The sequence below is a fragment of the Emydura macquarii genome, unplaced genomic scaffold (assembly GCF_026122565.2).
Source record: "Emydura macquarii macquarii isolate MOO-44397 ecotype Brisbane River unplaced genomic scaffold, CSIRO-AGI_Emac_v2 contig_3692, whole genome shotgun sequence".
NCBI classification, from domain to species: Eukaryota; Metazoa; Chordata; order Testudines; family Chelidae; genus Emydura; species Emydura macquarii.
The window spans coordinates 1,099,268-1,116,633 of record NW_027133829.1 but is presented as its reverse complement, the minus strand read 5'-3'; the positions used below and the strand labels follow the sequence as shown (position 1 = coordinate 1,116,633).

The 17,366-nt window shown below is 40.7% G+C and overlaps 1 protein-coding gene across 5 annotated transcripts in view; it reads left to right on the top strand.

Moving 5' to 3' along the window:
* The window catches only part of ATRNL1 (attractin like 1), a 944,263-nt gene that overhangs the window by 201,654 nt on the left and 725,243 nt on the right, over positions 1-17,366 (top strand). For 4 of the 5 annotated variants that reach the window (XM_067537030.1, XM_067537032.1, XM_067537033.1 and 1 more), the window contains exons 9-10: positions 1,989-2,172; positions 14,050-14,204. In XM_067537030.1, coding sequence (XP_067393131.1) covers positions 1,989-2,172; positions 14,050-14,204 — 339 coding nt within the window. Of the gene's footprint in view, positions 1-1,988; positions 2,173-14,049; positions 14,205-15,912; positions 16,018-17,366 lie in introns of those variants that run through there. The other variant, XM_067537035.1, reaches the window with a different exon arrangement.

Here is a 17,366-nt window from a genome sequence, read left to right as displayed (position 1 = left end):
GCAATCTGATTATAAAACACGTCACCTTGCACATCTGCTCTTTCAGTTCAGAACACCTTTGCCATGCAAAGGCAAGTGGTGGGAGTTTAGCTGTCAGAGGCTATATATTATCCTGGCTATATGAAGCATTTTCTGGGGACTGAGAGCTTGTCCTCGAACCCACCTTGATCATGACATCTCTTCAAGAATTAGGGATTAAAAACAATCTGATCTGTAAATATGAAGGATTATTATTTAGTGTGTGTGTGCGGGGTTTGGTTAATGATGTGATGTGGAAAGTGGATTTGAACATGGCTTTGCTTTTACATGAACTATTAACGGATATATCTTTTTGTGAATTTCAGCAGCTGAACTGTTGAGACATATTGTCAAATAAATAATGAACAAGCAGTGGTTGCAAATTCAGATGGATTTGCATTTGTTTAATTGTCTCTTTTAATTAGCTTCTGAAGCCTAATTGTCCATTTGTATCGAGCACACTTCATGAGAAGTTATTGTGTCTTCTGACCTATAAATATGTTCTGTTTTTTCTTCATTCTGGTCCTATAACAAAAATACAAAATAGTATATTATGACTTTTATTTCAGAACAATAATCAAGCCAACAGTTGTTGAATTTTTAAAAAAATGAGTTAAGGTATGCCATAAAGTGATTAAATTCAATATACCTATCTGAATATTAAGCTAATTCTGGTGACTTAGGAACTGTATTTTATTACTCATATAAAAAGTTTTCATTTGATCAATACATTTTTGGTGATAATTTTTATCATTGTGCAGTACAGAAAAATATGGTGTTCAAATCTTAGTACTGTATGTTTATTAAAACTTAGTTGTGCCAAGTAATCTGAAATGAGCAGTGGAAAAAAAAGTCAGCTAAGTCACAGGTGTGGAACTATATTTTTCTAGGAAAAAGGTTTTAAAGTGTCTGCTTTCTAAAACAAGGTAACAGACATACGGTCAAAGAGGTCTTAGTAACTGAGAGAAGACTCTAGAGGATAATTTTGATAAAATATGCTTAATGTGGAATAAAAATTATTGCTTTTTGTTGCCAGCTTCTTTCAGTTTTAGTAATGGTAGTTATAAATATAGTTGTTAACTATATTAGGTTAAAAATGTAAACAAATGTGATATACAGGTTAATGGGGTTCCTTTAAATATAAATTATAGTTTTATCTGGTTGTTATAAAGCAATTTTACCCAAAAGATAACATTGTAGCACACTGAAGGTATTTATAGGATGCACTACGTGGTGACAGGAAGAGTATTTCAAATTTTGAGGAAAAGAAATGAAATATGTAGCACTGTTGGGAGTTACCAGACAGTGGTATTACCAATTTGGCCTTGGTAGTTCTATTTATTTGAATGTATAGGGATTAGATATTAGAGGAATGCTTATTGTGACCTGTGATCCGATTCTTTTTAGAAGCTCACTTTATCATCAGTAAAAGGCTGTTTACTGCCGTAATCCCTCTGATTAAATTCATGTGTGACCAATAGTTAATTTTAGGCATACCTGCTGCTTACAAGTTATAGCCGCACAAGAAAACAAAAGGTTACATGGTGCCAAATGTATTAATATGTACATGTGTGTGTACTGTAAACTGGTGAAGGGCAATAAAATTATTTTTATTTTATGCAAAAGTTATTTATTTCAGTTGAGAGAGTAAGTGCCTACCATTCAGATTATGACATTATAAAAGTTAAATCCTATCTGTTTCTATCTATCTACTTTCTTGCTTATAATACAGATTTTAAATGTTCTATATTTACACAGGGCACTTTTAACATGAGCCAAGCCTATTTAAAAAATTGAAAAAAATGCATAAGCTATCCAAGACTTCTATATAGTTTCAAAGATATAAAATGTTAACCCCTGATTTCACAATTGATTTCTGGGGGACTACTCATGCTAAATAAGCACTTCTCCCAGAAATAGATCCTTACAGGATTTTGGTATTATTTTATGTCTCTCTATGTTTCTTCCAGGGTCAAATTCATGGCTTGTGCCAGAAACAAAAGGAGCAATCGTGCAAGGTGGATATGGCCATACTAGTGTCTATGATGAAATGACAAAATCCATTTATGTTCATGGTGGATACAAAGCATTACCTGGCAACAAATATGGATTGGTGGATGACCTTTATAGATACGAAGTTAACACAAGGACATGGTAAGTAGAATGAAGAGAACGGTAAACTTAGATCAAGATAATGTAGAATTGTTGAATTAATATGTATACCATACTGAGATATTTACAATAATGTCTTTATTCAAGTTTATATTAACGTTGTAATGATTTCATAATTTTCAATGTTGGGATTTTCAGAAAAAGAAAATACAGGGATAATTTTCCATCTAAACTGAAGATTTCACAGACAAAGCATATTGAGTGCTGCCAGGTTAATTTTAGAATATTTAGTATGTTAATTTTAGGCTGATCATTAAAAAAATATCCCAAAGTTTGAAAGTTATGGAGGCTCTGTCAGCCTCTTTTTGAAATCTATGGAGACCCTACCAAACTCTCATTTCTCAGTAGGCTCTACCTACTTCTAATTGCCTTCTTGGAGGGAGAACCAGAGATCTAAAACTCCCATCTAATTAGACTGTAAGCTCTTTGGGGCAGGGACCATGTCTGCACACATACACCTGTATGTGTGTGCAGTGCTCAGCACGCAGGGTCCTCAGTGTTGATTCAGGCTGGGCTTGGCAGAATTTGATTTTTGTTTTTTCTCATTTCAATTATTTAATACACGTTTTTATTTTAAAGATTTTTATTTTCAATTTTTAACTAATTTTTATTTTTACAGTTGCTGGAAATTAAGGGGGGTAGGGTTAGGATTAGGGCAGCACAGACAGTGAGGCTGCAGGAGGTTCACAGCACTGACAGCAGGGCTGCAGGGGCTCAAAACATGGCTGAATGGCCCGAGATACCAGGGCACAAGGTGCAGGGGAGGCTGTGATTGTGATCCAGTGGAGTAGAGACCTCCAGCCAGGACTACAAGGAGGAAGATGAGCCCCTGCTGATGCAGTGATATTGAATAGTTGCTGCCAAGGGACAGCTCCCACAGTTCTGGCTCCTGAGTGAGTGGGGCCATGACAGCTGAGACATCCCTTCCTCTTCCCCCTCCACAGGTGCCATTCAACAATGGGGTGGCTTCCCCCAGGGCTGCAGGCTTGTCGTCCTCCTCATGGCCCTGGCCAGAGGTCTTTGCACTGCCCTGCCAGGACCATAACCTTCCCTACTCCTTACACCTTCAGGGGTGGGCTGTTACTGGCTCTGCAACCATGCATGTAACCCTCTGCAGCATCGTTCGTTCACTCTTGTGATAGCAGTGCTGCTGAGGGCTCTTTGTGCTGCTGCAGAGCCGGTGACACCCGATCCCTTTAGGTGCAAGGTGTGGGGGGAGGCTGGCATGCCAGTCAGTTGTTATCGAGCAATATGGTTTTTCATCAGTTTCAGCATGTCTGCTGACATGGACGTTTACTGACATATATTGATTTAAATTGAATCCTGCCAAGGCTAGTTAAGGCTTTGGGTGCTACGGTAATACAAATATTAAGAATGGTTTGTTCTGGATGATGACAACCGTGAGCTCAGTGACACTCAGTATCTTTCTCTTTCACTTTTCTGGAGTGGGGCGTAGAGAGGGTGATGGCAGCATGGGTTCCCCCCCACACTTCCCTTCCACATTGTTTTGTTTCTCCATTTTCCCACACCCATCTTTCTCCCAAAGAAAAACTGACTGCATTTCTGCTTGTTGGCTCCAGCACAGTTGACTGCCTCTGTAATGCCATCTGAAGCACAATTGATTACATCTTTAACCATCATCACACTTTTCTGCGCAGGGCAGCTTTAAGCAAGTGCAGGTGAAGGTCATCATCCCTAGAGAGAATTTTTCTTTTCTCTGAGAATCCAAGATTTGTAAGCCTGCTGCTAAGGACTAGTAAACTGTGGTCCTCTTGTCATATTAGAGGAAAGAGTGAAGTGCTGCTACTGCTTGGGGCTCACTGGCTGAGTGACCTCCCTAACTACTCCCACTGCCTGGATTATTCTCCACTCCTGCTTGTATCTGGGATGGAGTGTAGATGGGGATGAGATGAGTTCTGGAAATAAGACTAACTGTGCAGATGTGTGAGACTGCTGTCCATCAACTCTGCATGTGTCTCCTTTTGTTGGTAGGAGGCTGATGTTGCTGTTTAAAAGAAACTCCTGCGGTGCTGCAATGAGAGAGGTTGGATATTAGCTGGGACTGTTCTTCTCTGTGATAGATTTAAAATAGCAGAGCCCTGGCCATATCAAAACTATTGGCAGGCATGTGATTTTGAGTCTCCGGTTGATGGCTTAATAATGTCTATTAATCTTCATGATTGTAATTTATAGATTGATGATAAATTAATTCAACAAAATGATCAGTTTGAAGGAGTTACAATACTGATGAAGATATCAACTGGATTTTAAAAAACATATTCAGATAATTGATATAATTCAGATAATACTTGCACAGTATTGAAAATTAATTACTCAAAGTATGGTAGTATAATTATGTGTAAGATTAAGATTCTGTCCTGGGTATTTTTAGTAAGTCAGCGACAGGTTTTGGGCAATAAACAAGAATTAATGGAAATCGCGACCTGTCCCTGACTGTTACTAAAAATACCCTGGGAGAGGGGGGACAACAGAGATGATGGGACTTGCAGCTGCTCCAGCCCCACTGCTCTAGCAGGCTGGCCCATGGATCAGCTTGTGGCATCCGCTGAGTGGACAGCTGCTCCAGCCCAGCCCCAGAAGTCCCAGAGATCCTGGAATCCGTGAACTCCATAATCAAATCGTATCCTTAATTATGTTCCAAATGTATTTAGGGTGAAATTCTGTTCCATGTGCTTTGCTGTGGTTGTGGTGTACAGTGTGGCCATGATTCAGGACAGCACTTAGGCATGTGCTTAATAGGTACCTCAGTGAAATTAATTTTCTGTTTGTAAGCTTGATGCTTTTATTTGTCAGTCTCTTGTCTCTCAAGCTTACTGTAATTTACTAATGCTGTTTGTGTTCTATGCACAAACTGACCTTTGAGTTTTTCACCTCAGAGCTGTTTCAAGATCTCTCTCTCTGAATATTTTATTCTGCTAATTTAATATTTGCCCTGGGCATTACTGGCTTCATTTTAAGGACAGAAGCCTTGCTCTCGGGTCAGGTTGTTGGAAATATTAAGAAAAGTGTGAGTTTGATATGACTGCAGAATCTTTATTTTAAATACCACTAGCTTATGGCAATTTGGCAATATTAAAAGAAGAATTTTTTCTCCTTTTTATCTATTTTTAAGTGTCCAAACTCATAATACTATTTTATTGTAATCCTCAGTAGTTTAAGGCTTTTTCCACTGTCTTATGAAAGGAAAATAATATCATAGTCCCTCTTTATTTGAGGTAACATTCCGTAATACAATGGAAGCATTAGTGATTTTTTTAATACAGATGAGAGAGTGTTTTAAAAAGATCTCCAAGGTTCTGCAGTTATTTTTTGTTAAATTATAATAATTTGGGGCATTATAATGCCGAAGAGTTACCAGTTAATGTAACCAGTTAATGTAATGTAACACTGTATTTTACTTCCACTTCTATAAAATTATCTCCATATTAGTTTTTATTTCATGTACATTATTTAATATATATGTGTGAATATGGATTTCCGCCTATTGGAAAATGTTCTGAGGCTCACTCCAGTGTATTTGTATTAATGTATATGAGACTATTGAAAGTTTCACAGGCTTTACTGATGGCAGTTAAGGAAAGAATACAGTGTGAAGGGCCAGTCTTAGTCAATGATATTTTGTGGACGTCATGGCTTATTTCGGGAAATTAGCTACTGCTTTTTTAAAGTTATATATCTATGTGCAGTGTGCCCTTTTGGTATATATGTGTGTCTAGAAGGCAAGATCAAGTTCTTTTTTTGAGAGCTTGTGTATGTCCATTACACCAGAGGTATCTGCATGCCTTGTGCTCTGATGCAAGATAGCATTTCCTAGTGGTACCCTGGGGTGGCTTTGCCAATTGTAAAGTGCCTCGTGCTGTGATGTGAGGGTATAAAGGGCAGTTTCCCTGTCCTTCCCTCAGTTCCTTCTCACTGTCTGTGGTTGATGGTTGGAGCATTAGTGTTTCTTGTGAGGTACTTAGCTGTGCTTTTTTGCCCCTTGACACTCAAAAGTCTTTATTATTTTCATTGTGTTTTTAGTTTTCTTTTAACTTATTGTAGTCTTGCTTTGAGTTTCACTTAGCAGAGCTCTAGGCCCTGCCCAGTACCAGGAGGACCAGTGCCAAGGACCCTGGGGTTCAAGCTGTGTGTGGGCTTCAGAAAGTCTGTGCTGTTAGTGACCCTCATTTGCACTGTCTTAAGTGAATGGCTGAGGGTCACATTAGGGACAGGTGCTCCATTTGTTGTTGTTTCAAGACCGGACAAAGAAACTGATGGAAGAGTGCCTCTGTTACATCCTCAGGGATGCAGCTCTGAGACCAGCATCGGAACCCCCTTGGTCACTGAGGGAAAGTTCCTCAGTGACTCCCCCAGCCTTACTAGCAGAGCTGAACTGGAGGAGTTCCCGATCACTGGAATCATGTTCTTCTAAATCTAGGATTTCTGAACAGTCCTTACCACAGACACACAAGAAAAAATTGCTATCTGGTTCTTGGAAGTCCAATCTGGGACTCCTCCATAGAAGGCTAGTCCAGTACTTATGGTAGAGCATGCCTTTAGGTTCACTGCTCCTTGGTACCAACTGATAAAGTCAGACCTGAGCCATTGACTCCAGGAACTATCAAGACCAGATATTTTGTCAGTTGCGACAGAGCGTTCATTCTTAATTCTTGCGAGACAACAGCTCATGTTTGTCCTGATGCTGAAGGCCTGTGCAGTGGCCAGAGATTTACTGTGGCTGACAGTACTGCCTTCCACCTTGCTGCAGATTGAGGACTCTCATCCCAACTCAGTACAGCAGTCAAGATCATAGGCACTGGAGCACTCTACTAGAGCACTGCCCATCTCAGTCCTGGTGCCAAAATCTTTACTCATCTTTTGGGTCAGAACCAGCTCTTCCATACCAAATAATACCTGCGGCTAGGAAACCTGTTATGCTTCCTCTGGCATCATGTTGGTACATATCCAGATCGCAATCCCCAAAAACCCCTCCTGGTACCATACCACACTGGCTCTTGAAATATTCTGACTCCTTGTCAAATTCGGAGATAAAATTTCAGGTATCCTGGTACCGAGATTTTAGAGCTTCTTTCTGTTCCTGTTCCCAAACTTGTCAACGTTGTTCCAAGAGGACATCTGCTAGAGACTGGGATGCTTGGGTCAGGTGTGCATAGGGCCCAGTACTGTACCAGCCCCCACAGTAATCCTATTGAATGCCTTGGGAGATGTCTTCAACATCCAGATCTACTTCACCATTCCCTCACACAGGCTGATCTTTCAGGAAGGAGCCTTCTCCTGCCAGTACTGGTAGACTGTTACCCATTTGCTGTATCATTTCTACCTACTGCATCTGAGCTGAGGCTCACAAAAGCTTCTGCCTGCTGAAATTAAATTTGTTAGTCTTTAAAGTGCCACAGAACTCTCATTGTTTTTACTGTCACACAAGGAAACCATAATGATGTAATAATGATGGTAAAAAGATCAATGCACCTCTAGGCGACCATGTTATGAAATTAGAAAATGTCAGCTGAAAGCATCATTAATGTGAAGTTTAATGGCAAAACAGTTTCATTATGTATTTATGCGACGTACAGTAATGTAATTCATTGTAAGGGTCTGATCAAACAACCTCTTTGACTGCTCACATGGATAAGGGTTTGTCAGACTGGGCCATAACTCTGTGGAGGCAGTGTAGAGGAAGTTTCTTAATGGTGGTCCTGTCTGCTCCCCACAAAAGGCCCTGATGCTGCTTCTGTTCCAAGCTGAAGGTATAAAAGATGGAGCTGCCCCACTCACCTTCTATTCCTTCTTACTGTATGTGGTTAGAGTGTGCTGTCAGTTGTTGTTCTGTGAACATCCAGTTGTATTTTTTGCTCTCTCTCTCTCTCTCTCATTAGTAAATCAGTGGACTCTGGTCTGTGCCAGGTACTGGGGGAACCTATGCCTAGGTCCCCAGCTTCAAACCTTGTTTTGTGTGTCACTAACTGATGTCTCTGAGTGACTCTCACTCTTGCTGCCTGGAGTGCTTGGGTGAGGGTCGTGTCAGTGACAGATGTCTGATGTGTTGAGGATCCAAGACAAAAACAAATATGCTAAGAATAGAACACCTCAGGTACATCATTATGGAGGTCGCCCTTTACCCTGCATTGCTATCACCTCTATCAATTAGAGGGAATTCCTCCCTGTTCAGGAATGCTCATCTGCCCTACCAGAAGGCAGAGAAAGGAGGAGATACATTATACCAGGGCGCTCCTCAAAGAGACATAAGCTCTCAGAGCCTTCTTGGCCTTCAGAGCCAAAATGGTTTCCACATCATCAAAGTTCTCAGTGCAAAACTCTTTAGCCTCAGAAGCTAGCCACTTCGGTTCCAAAGGTGCAGCTCAACCTTCTGGCTCATAGCTCCCTGGTACCACTCCCTGGTGGCTCGATCAGGACAGAGCCATTTGACTTTGGTTCAGAAGCCTGGACTGTTGAGGGCAGCGGCTTTCTTAAAGAAGGCACTGAAGCTGTCACCCTTGATTGCAGTGGGGCAAAGACCTGTCTTGGTACTAGCTGCTCCAGAGACCTGCACAGCTGAGAAAGATCTCATGAGCCTCTCGGTACTGCCCTCACCAGCTACTCAGACTGATAGTTTATTGCTGGAGCCATCTGAGGAGGTGCAAATGTTGCCTTCAATGTTTGTGTCTGCTATGGTATCAACAATTTCAGGTCCAGTACAACATGTGTTGATTACGAAGCCAGCTCAGAGACCAATGATAACCGCTGTGTTTCAATGCATGGTGCTGATAGTTAGGAAGATCCCAATGTTACTGTCAGTACTGCAGTCTTGTTGTAAATATCAGTCCCGATCTCCGATAATGCTATCCAATACCATCCATCCCTGGCCTGTGGAGTACTCCTCCTTCTCCTCCTATGTTTCCCAGTACTGAAATCCAGGACATCCTCTAGTGATCGTTGTTGCTGTCATAGGAGTTGTCTTGATAAGAGCAGATTGAGAGATTGGAGGGCTGAGTTTAAGCACATTTGGCCCCCGATACCATGCCAACCCCATCACTGTCCCTACTGGATACCCTACGGAAATATATCCCCAAGGGCAAAGTCTCCTTGTACAGTACCAGTAGGGTGCTTGACTCCAGTGCCGGCCTTCACTGAGGTACCAAGGATCAGGGTTGCTCATTTTTGGCTTCAGACAGTCCTGATACATCTGCATTTCTTGACCAATCCCAAAAGGATTATAACCTGCCCCCTTTGAATGTCTGCTACCTTCTCTGGTACTAGATGATTTTAAGGCTTACCAGGAGCTCCTGAAAAGGATGGCTCTGTCCCTGGTGATACAAATAGAGCTAGGGGAAGAAAATCCTCACAAGATCATAAACATTTTACACCCAGATATGTCAGGGAAAGTTTCTTTCCTTATAAATGAAGCAATTATGTGGCCTATAAGTCTATTAAAACCTTATGGCAAGCTCCATCATCTTTTGTGGCAGTGAAAAAGCTCATGGAGCACAAGTACCAGATTCCATGTGAGGTATATGAGCAGTTTTATCAACATGCCACACTGAGCTCCTGAGTAGTGGCAGCAGAAAATGAAAGAAACTGCCAAGGTAGAGCAAAAGTGTCTCCTAAGGACAACAACTCAGAAAAAAAAATTGGACCTCTTTGGCAGAAAAATGTATTCAATTGCAAGATTACAATGGTGCATAGCAAACCATTAGGCTTTGTTGACCCATTGTGAATATTCATATTGGGGCGTCATCTTGAAATTCCTTAATAAAACTGCTTGAGAACTCCAATGCTGAGTGTCAGTCCGTCCTGGAGGAAGGTCATGGTTTCAAAGTCTACTTCTCTGGATGCAGTGGACTCAGCTGCCAGAGTCATGGCAACATGCACTATACCCTGTGGTTCCAAGCTTCATGAATTCTCATCAAAGTCCAATAAACTATTTAAAAGGGCAGTGTTGAAATCCCTGGCTCTCTCTAGACCAGTTGGGAAGAGAACAAAGTTTCATCCACAGTTTCCACCAAGGCAATGCTACTATTTACCTAGAGAGCTGGATCAGTATAAGCTTGAAGTCCCGCCCCCACCTCACTTCTAATGCTTCCTCATCCAGGCAGTTGCATGCGTCCTAGCAGCCCATTTGACTTCATCATTAAGGATGCTATGCAGAATATACCAAATCTTACCAATGATACCAGCTCTTACAGGCTTCCCTTCATTCCCCTTGGGAGCACATCGTCACATTTCCTAAATGTGTGGCAGTCTATCACCTCCAACAAGCGGGTGCTAAGCATGGTGGAATTGGGATATATACCCTCTAATTCCTGTCTTTCCCACCTTCCCTGTCTTCCTTCAGAGACTCATCTCACAAATCAGTTCTGAGGCAAGAAGCGCAGCATCTACATTCTTTGATAGCCACAGAAGTACCCCCCTGAATCGGGAGATGATTCTACTCCCAATACTACTTACTACCCACAGCAAGAGGGGGTCTCAGGCTCATTCTGGACCTTTGGTATCTAACAAATAAATCAAGAAATTTTAGTTCTGCATGGTTTCCCTTGCAACTATTATCCCTTCATTAGATCTGGGAGATTGATATTGAAGGATACCTATTTCCATGTGTCCATTCTCCCTGGCCACAGAAAATTTCGAATTTTCATAGCAAGAGGGGACCATTTTCAGTTTACAATCCTACCCTTTAGCCATTCATCTGCACTGAGGTTTTTCATGAAATGCATGGCAATGGTGGCTCCATACCTCCACTATTGGATGTCTGGTATACTCTTACCAGGATGACTAGCTGCTGCAGAGCTGCTCCCACTGAACACTCCAGCTGTTTTCATGTCTATCTCTGGAATTTACCATAGTACCCATCCAGAGAATAGAATTTATCGGGCAGTTCTGGATTCAACTCTAACCAGGGCCTTTCTGCCACCAGTAAGACTCATAACCATCCGAGACCTCTGTATGACCCTCAAACATCAGTGAGAAATTGCCTCAGGCTCCTGGAGCATACGGTGGCCTGCAGTTACATGAACCCGGATGCTAGACTTCATTTCAAAGGGATACAGTCATGATTCATATCAGTGTACCACCTTCAGATACATCACCTGGGTGGACTGATATGTATCCCTGGCAAAGTCTTATCTTCACTGGATTGGTGGATGAGCCACAATTATATCTGCAGGGCACTTCACCCTGTCTCTTCTTTTCCTGATTCTGGTAATGGATGCTTCAGCTATGGGATAGGGAGACCATCTGGGAGATTGGCAAGCTCAAAGCTTGTAGTCCAGTCAAGAGATGGGACTACACATAACATTCTAGAGCTACGGGCAAACTCCACAGCGTGTCACCAGTTCCTACCCATTTACACAATGGAACTGTCCAAGTACTTGCCAATAACACCACAGTGGGGTTGTGCATTAATAAGTGGGGACGGAGGAGGGGAAGCCACATCAAAGAGCCTGTGTTAGGAGGCAGTCAAGCTGCAGAACTTCTGCAAATAAAATTCAGAATGATTCAGAATGGCATAGTGGACAGATTAAGCTGATCTTTCACCTTGTATCATGAGTTGTCCCTAAACACACCTATTCTAAGATCAGTGGTTCAAGTAGGGGAGTCCAAACAGTGGACTTAGTCGCAACCTATTAGAGCAGAAACTGTTCCCAGTTCTATCTGAGGGCAGGCCACAGCCCAGTGTCTATCTCAAGGGTATTTCTTTTCCCTTGGGGCAAGGATCTGCTCTTCCCTTTACTACCCCCCCGCCCCAGTACCACTTATTACCAAGGCCATCCTGAAGCTGAAGCAGGACCAAGACAGATGATACTCATTGTGGCACCCTGGGCAAGACAATTGTGGTATTCAGACCTCTGCAAGCTATCAGTCAAGGAACCTTTTCCCCTGCCTCCAGTCAAAAACATGATATTGTAAGATCACAGTTGGATGTCATACCCCAGCCAATAATTTCATGGACTGGTTCCTCAGTGGCTGGACCTTGAGGAGGCATATTATTCTGAAATGGTCCAGAATAACCCATTGAATAGTAGGAAACAGTCCACAAAGGGCTATTTGCTGTAGTAAACGGAAACAGTTTTCTATCTGGGCAATTAACCATGGAATGTTGCCTATGCAGGCTACGCTTCAAAAATCTTGGACTTTCTCAAACTTGATTCTTTCAGGTATAAGGTTGTCAGCTTCATCAAGGTGCACCTACCTGCAATTTCTGCGTTCCACTACCATATTATTGGAGAGGAATGTTTTTTTTTCTGATCCAGTGACTATCAGGTTCTCAGAAGTCCTAGACAGGATGTCCCCACCCATTAGGGATCCTGCTCCATATTGGGCTTTGAACTTAGTGTTATCAGCCTTTGTGGGCTTCCCCTTTTGAACCATTAGCCTCCTGTTTGGGGTTACACTTTTCAGCAAAGATGGCCTTTTTAGTAGCCATTACATTGCAAAGAGAGTAGGATAGCTTCACTTCCTAGTAACAGAACCTCCATACACTGTTTTCTTCCAGGACAAGTTACAGCTTTGGCCACATCCTAAGTTTCTCTCCAAAGTAGAGTCTGATTTTCATCTCAACTAGTCTATAGATTTACTGCTTTTCTTTAAAGAGCCACATATCCATAAGGACAAACAAAAGCTCTACACTCTGGATGTTTGCTGAGCCTTAGGCTTTTTATCTAGACAGACAAAATAATTTTGGCTCTCTTCCCAACTATTAGTTTTCCATGCGTAGGTAATGAGGGGGCATACTAGAAAAGCATAATGGCTGGTTCAAGTGGATCACCAGCTGCATTGTTACGTTACAACGCCAAGGGTGTTACCCCTCTGGAAAAGTTGTCTCTGCATTCAGCCTGAGCTCACTCAGCATCCACAGCCTTTGTGGGTAATGCCCTGATAATATAGCCTACAGTCCATGCCTTTGCTATTGTAGGGAAAGCGGTTTTGCAGTCCCTTTTCTGATGAGGCTCCAAGCCTCACCTTCACTGGAAATTGCTTTGGAGTCATCTGGTGTAATGGAAATATGCAATCACACAAAGAAGAAAGAGTGGTCACTCACCTTTTTTAATTGTTATTCTTTGAGCTACATTGTATATATCCATTACATGACCCAGTCTCCATCCCCAACACATTGGAGTCTTTCATCTAAGAGTCTGGTGCGAAGGAACTGAAGGGTGAGCAGAGCATTTCCGCCTTCTGTACACTTTGTAACATGAGCAACATCAGGGTGCAGGCATGGCTGCCTCTGCGTGAACCGCTAGAGACAGATCTCCAGCACCAGTGCATGAGATGAGCACACACACATGCAGGGCTTAAATTCAGCTGAAGCCATCCGTAGTGGAACTCTAGTAAATATTTTCAAACCTGTGGGGCTGAAGCCCTGAGCTACAATGCACCCCACAGGGTTGAAGCCCTGGGGCTCCGGGAAATATGCAGGGAGAATTTAAGCCCTGGATATATGCAACATATCTCGAAGAACAACAGTAATGAATGGTGAATAACTGTTCTTTCTCTAGCCAAAAAATTGTATGCAAGTGCATGCTAATAGAAATTTTGGGTTAATCTTTTTTTAGGCAAATACATTTCCTGAGTAACGCATAGCTTGCTGTCATTTTTTTAGGTAAGTCAGTTGGTAAAGTAATCTTAGATTATTTTGATTCATTTTATTGAATTAGAAACATTTATTATGAGATGGGCAAATTATCTCACAAATGATCACCATATTTTATATTATATTAACTAGGTACCCAACTTAACTTTACTGGTTTTCTTGTGTTCTATGTAGGTACCCTAGCTGTAACTGCTGCCTGTTATAAAAGGATAGACTTCTAATATATATAATGTTGTTCTTATTTTTAGGACTATTTTGAAAGAGAGTGGTTTTGCAAGATATCTTCATTCAGCTGTCTTAATAAGTGGAGCTATGCTGGTTTTTGGTGGAAATACTCATAATGATACTTCTCTGAGTAATGGTGCAAAGTGCTTTTCTGCTGACTTTCTGGCATATGACACAGGTATGTACTGTATGAAAGATTTAATTATCAGGTAAGGTTTAAAAATCACAGACTTGGTTTATGAAGCACAGCTAATATCCTCATTAAGAATCCATTCACAAAAGGACAGTATCTCTTACATTTGAAAGGTGAAAGTTTATAAGCTATTTTTTGTTAGGATGTCTGACAAAGCATGTTTTTTCCCCTTTCCATTATCACTTTGTGTCGTTTCTTAGATACGGGTTGCAACCCAAAAAACTTAGGTAAAATTGGACAAAATCAAAATCTGAATCTAAAAGGGAAAATAAAAAGAAATTTGCCTAAAGAGAATATTGTCTTCATTGCTCCTGGACTGGCTTGTGATTTCACTGGAAAAAACTAGCTGTCTTGGGACTCCTCAGGAAACAAGCCACCTATCAAGTTAAGGAAATATTTGGTCATTTTGAAAAATCTCCACGCAAACCAAGTTTTCTGCAGGAGAACACAGTGTTATGGATAGAAATAGAGAAGTGAGTGGATACTGAAATACCTCAGAAGAGAATAGTTTCCAATTTTTGTTCAGACATGAGATTAAATTATCTTCTATTATTATCAACCACTTTCATTCTCCTGCTTCTTACAGTCATCATCAAATGGCTATTGTGAAATATTGCCATTGACAGTAAACTTAAATGAATAGGTTTTTTTGCAACCAAAACAGCTACTAGAACCTGAGGATTGTGTGAGGAGTTAGGGGTATCTATACTCTTAGAAATATACTCTCAGGAAATGTCAATCTTTAATTCACAAGACTTCAGTTTATAGTTGAATATCTCAGTGGATAGTATAATCTGCTGCCAGCACCATTGATACAGGTTCTCTTATTGGTCTCAGATGAACCATAGGATTTCTGAACTTCAAAAAGATTTCTTCATATGTATTGCAGATGTTTGTACTAGGCAGCTATTTAAATGTAACCTTTTTCAATCAGTGTGTCTTTGACTATGTGACTCTTTTACTCAAGTTAAAGAGCGTGTATTAATCCATTGGTACCAGTGTTTGATATTTCCAGTTTTATGTGTTTCTCCTCCCATGTTCTGGTAGTATAAATGATGAAAGTTTGATTTTGCATATAACATCCCATACCTGGAATTGCTAGACTGATAGAGATGTGCTTCCTTTCAATGTGCTTTATTAGCCTGCCTTTTGTCATTAGGGAGTTTGCAGCAAACCAAGGCTTTAAGATTCTGATCTTTGTCCTGAATCATCTCATTTCTGACTTCCAGAAAGCAGTGATAATCTTCGATTTATGATAAAAGTGACCTGCCTCTTATGGTTAATCTGCCAGGAACTTGCCAAGTAGCATGTGTAAAAAGGCAAACAAATGCTTCTTTCAAGTAGTTATATGTAAATTGCCAGGCTGATGTCAAAGGTTTGTCAGGCTTGGAGCAGTGGATATATTTAGGTCAACTGTTAAATTTCCTGTTTCAATTATCCCTAAGATAAAAACAGAAGAATGAGTAAGTGTGTGTGTGTGTGTGTGTGTGTGTGTGTGTGTGTGTGTGTGTGTGTGTGTGTGTGAGAGAGAGAAACACTACAAAACTTGTCACACTTTTTAGACATTGCTTAGGCGTTCAAAACTCAGTGAGTGACAGGAATAAAAGACAACAAATCAAACGGTATCTTGATTCTTCAGGTGAAGCATGGAACCACATCAAATTCTACATTAAAAGACTTGTGCTCTTTTCAGCTCATCAGGCAGGCTGGCCAATCAGGCCATTCTGCTGCAGCCCAGCTGAGCTCGCTAACCTGCTTGCAGCCTGAACTGATTAGAACTGGGCTCAAATAGCACAAGTACTGGAAAATTTGTAAGTGCCATTTTAGGAACTTCACATACAAGGAAATTTTTATTCTACTTCCTGAGACTATGCTATTGTTTTTTTAAATTGTCATGCTACATTATTTCTGTTTTTTAAGATAATTACAGCAGTTAACTGTGTTTTCTTACAAATCACATTTGCCATGCATTATTAAACAGATAAAATAAAAAATAACAGATGTAGTAATTTTATCCCTGTATTTTGAAAATTGCATAAAGATTAATTAGATACAAACTTAATCTTCTGTCCCATTCATTTGGCCAAATTAAGTACACAGCTCTCAGTGCACATCAGACGTGAAAATATTTTTGTTCAGGAAACTACAGTGAATGAATCTTTACTTTATTGAAATTTTCCTAGCTGTGAAATATATAAAGCTCTAAAATACTTATTTTCTCAGCTGCATCATATGTTTTGTAAGTGCTTTGTAGACAAAAAGTGTTACATTATCAGCATGATGTTTCTTACCATTCGGTGAGAACACTATTATGCGATGTTGTTTTGCTACAACTTCCATCTGCTAAATGGGTGTTTTCTAGAAACAAGCTGAACTTGACATATAACCTATACTGATTTGTCACATTCTGGTTATAGGATATTGTTGATTGTATCTCTTTTATGTGTGGCATAGTTGTATGTTGTTTGTTCTGGCTTTTTTGTTACCCACAAAAGCTATTTATTATTTCCTGTATTCCTCTGTAATGATCATTGTTAAAGACCAGATTTTCAGAAAGTTTAGATGCTTATTGGGATGGAATGGGTTACCTAGGGAGGTGGAATCTCCATCCTTAGAGGTTTTTAAGCTGAGGCTTGACAAAGCCCTGGCTGGGATGATATAGCTGAGGTTAGTCCTGCTTTGAGCAGGGGGTTGGACTAGATGACCTCCTGAAGTCCCTTCCAACTCTAATATTCTATGATTATTGCACATGCACATACTTGTGAAGACTGAAAGTTCAGAAATCTGGGGATTTAATGCACATAATGCAGTGCCCTAAATTTTCAAATTTTAATATTCATTACTTTGTTTACAACATGGCAATAAATATTCTGATCATCAGAACAGAAGAATGACAAGGCTGCAGCATGGAAAATGAGCTTTAAAAACATAGGAAATGCTATGGTATTAGCTGATTGATATCTTACCTGGATTGATGTTCATGTAACTCTGGCAGCTCCTTGAAGTTCTGTCCCTAGTTACTCATTGTCCTGAAAGTAGAGGGCTGTGGTTGAGCTGTTAATTCAGGTGACCTCAGTCAACATTTAACCTGATGTGTCTGCCAGATAGATGTGACTTTTTCCCTGGTGGTCAGACATTTAGTGTTTA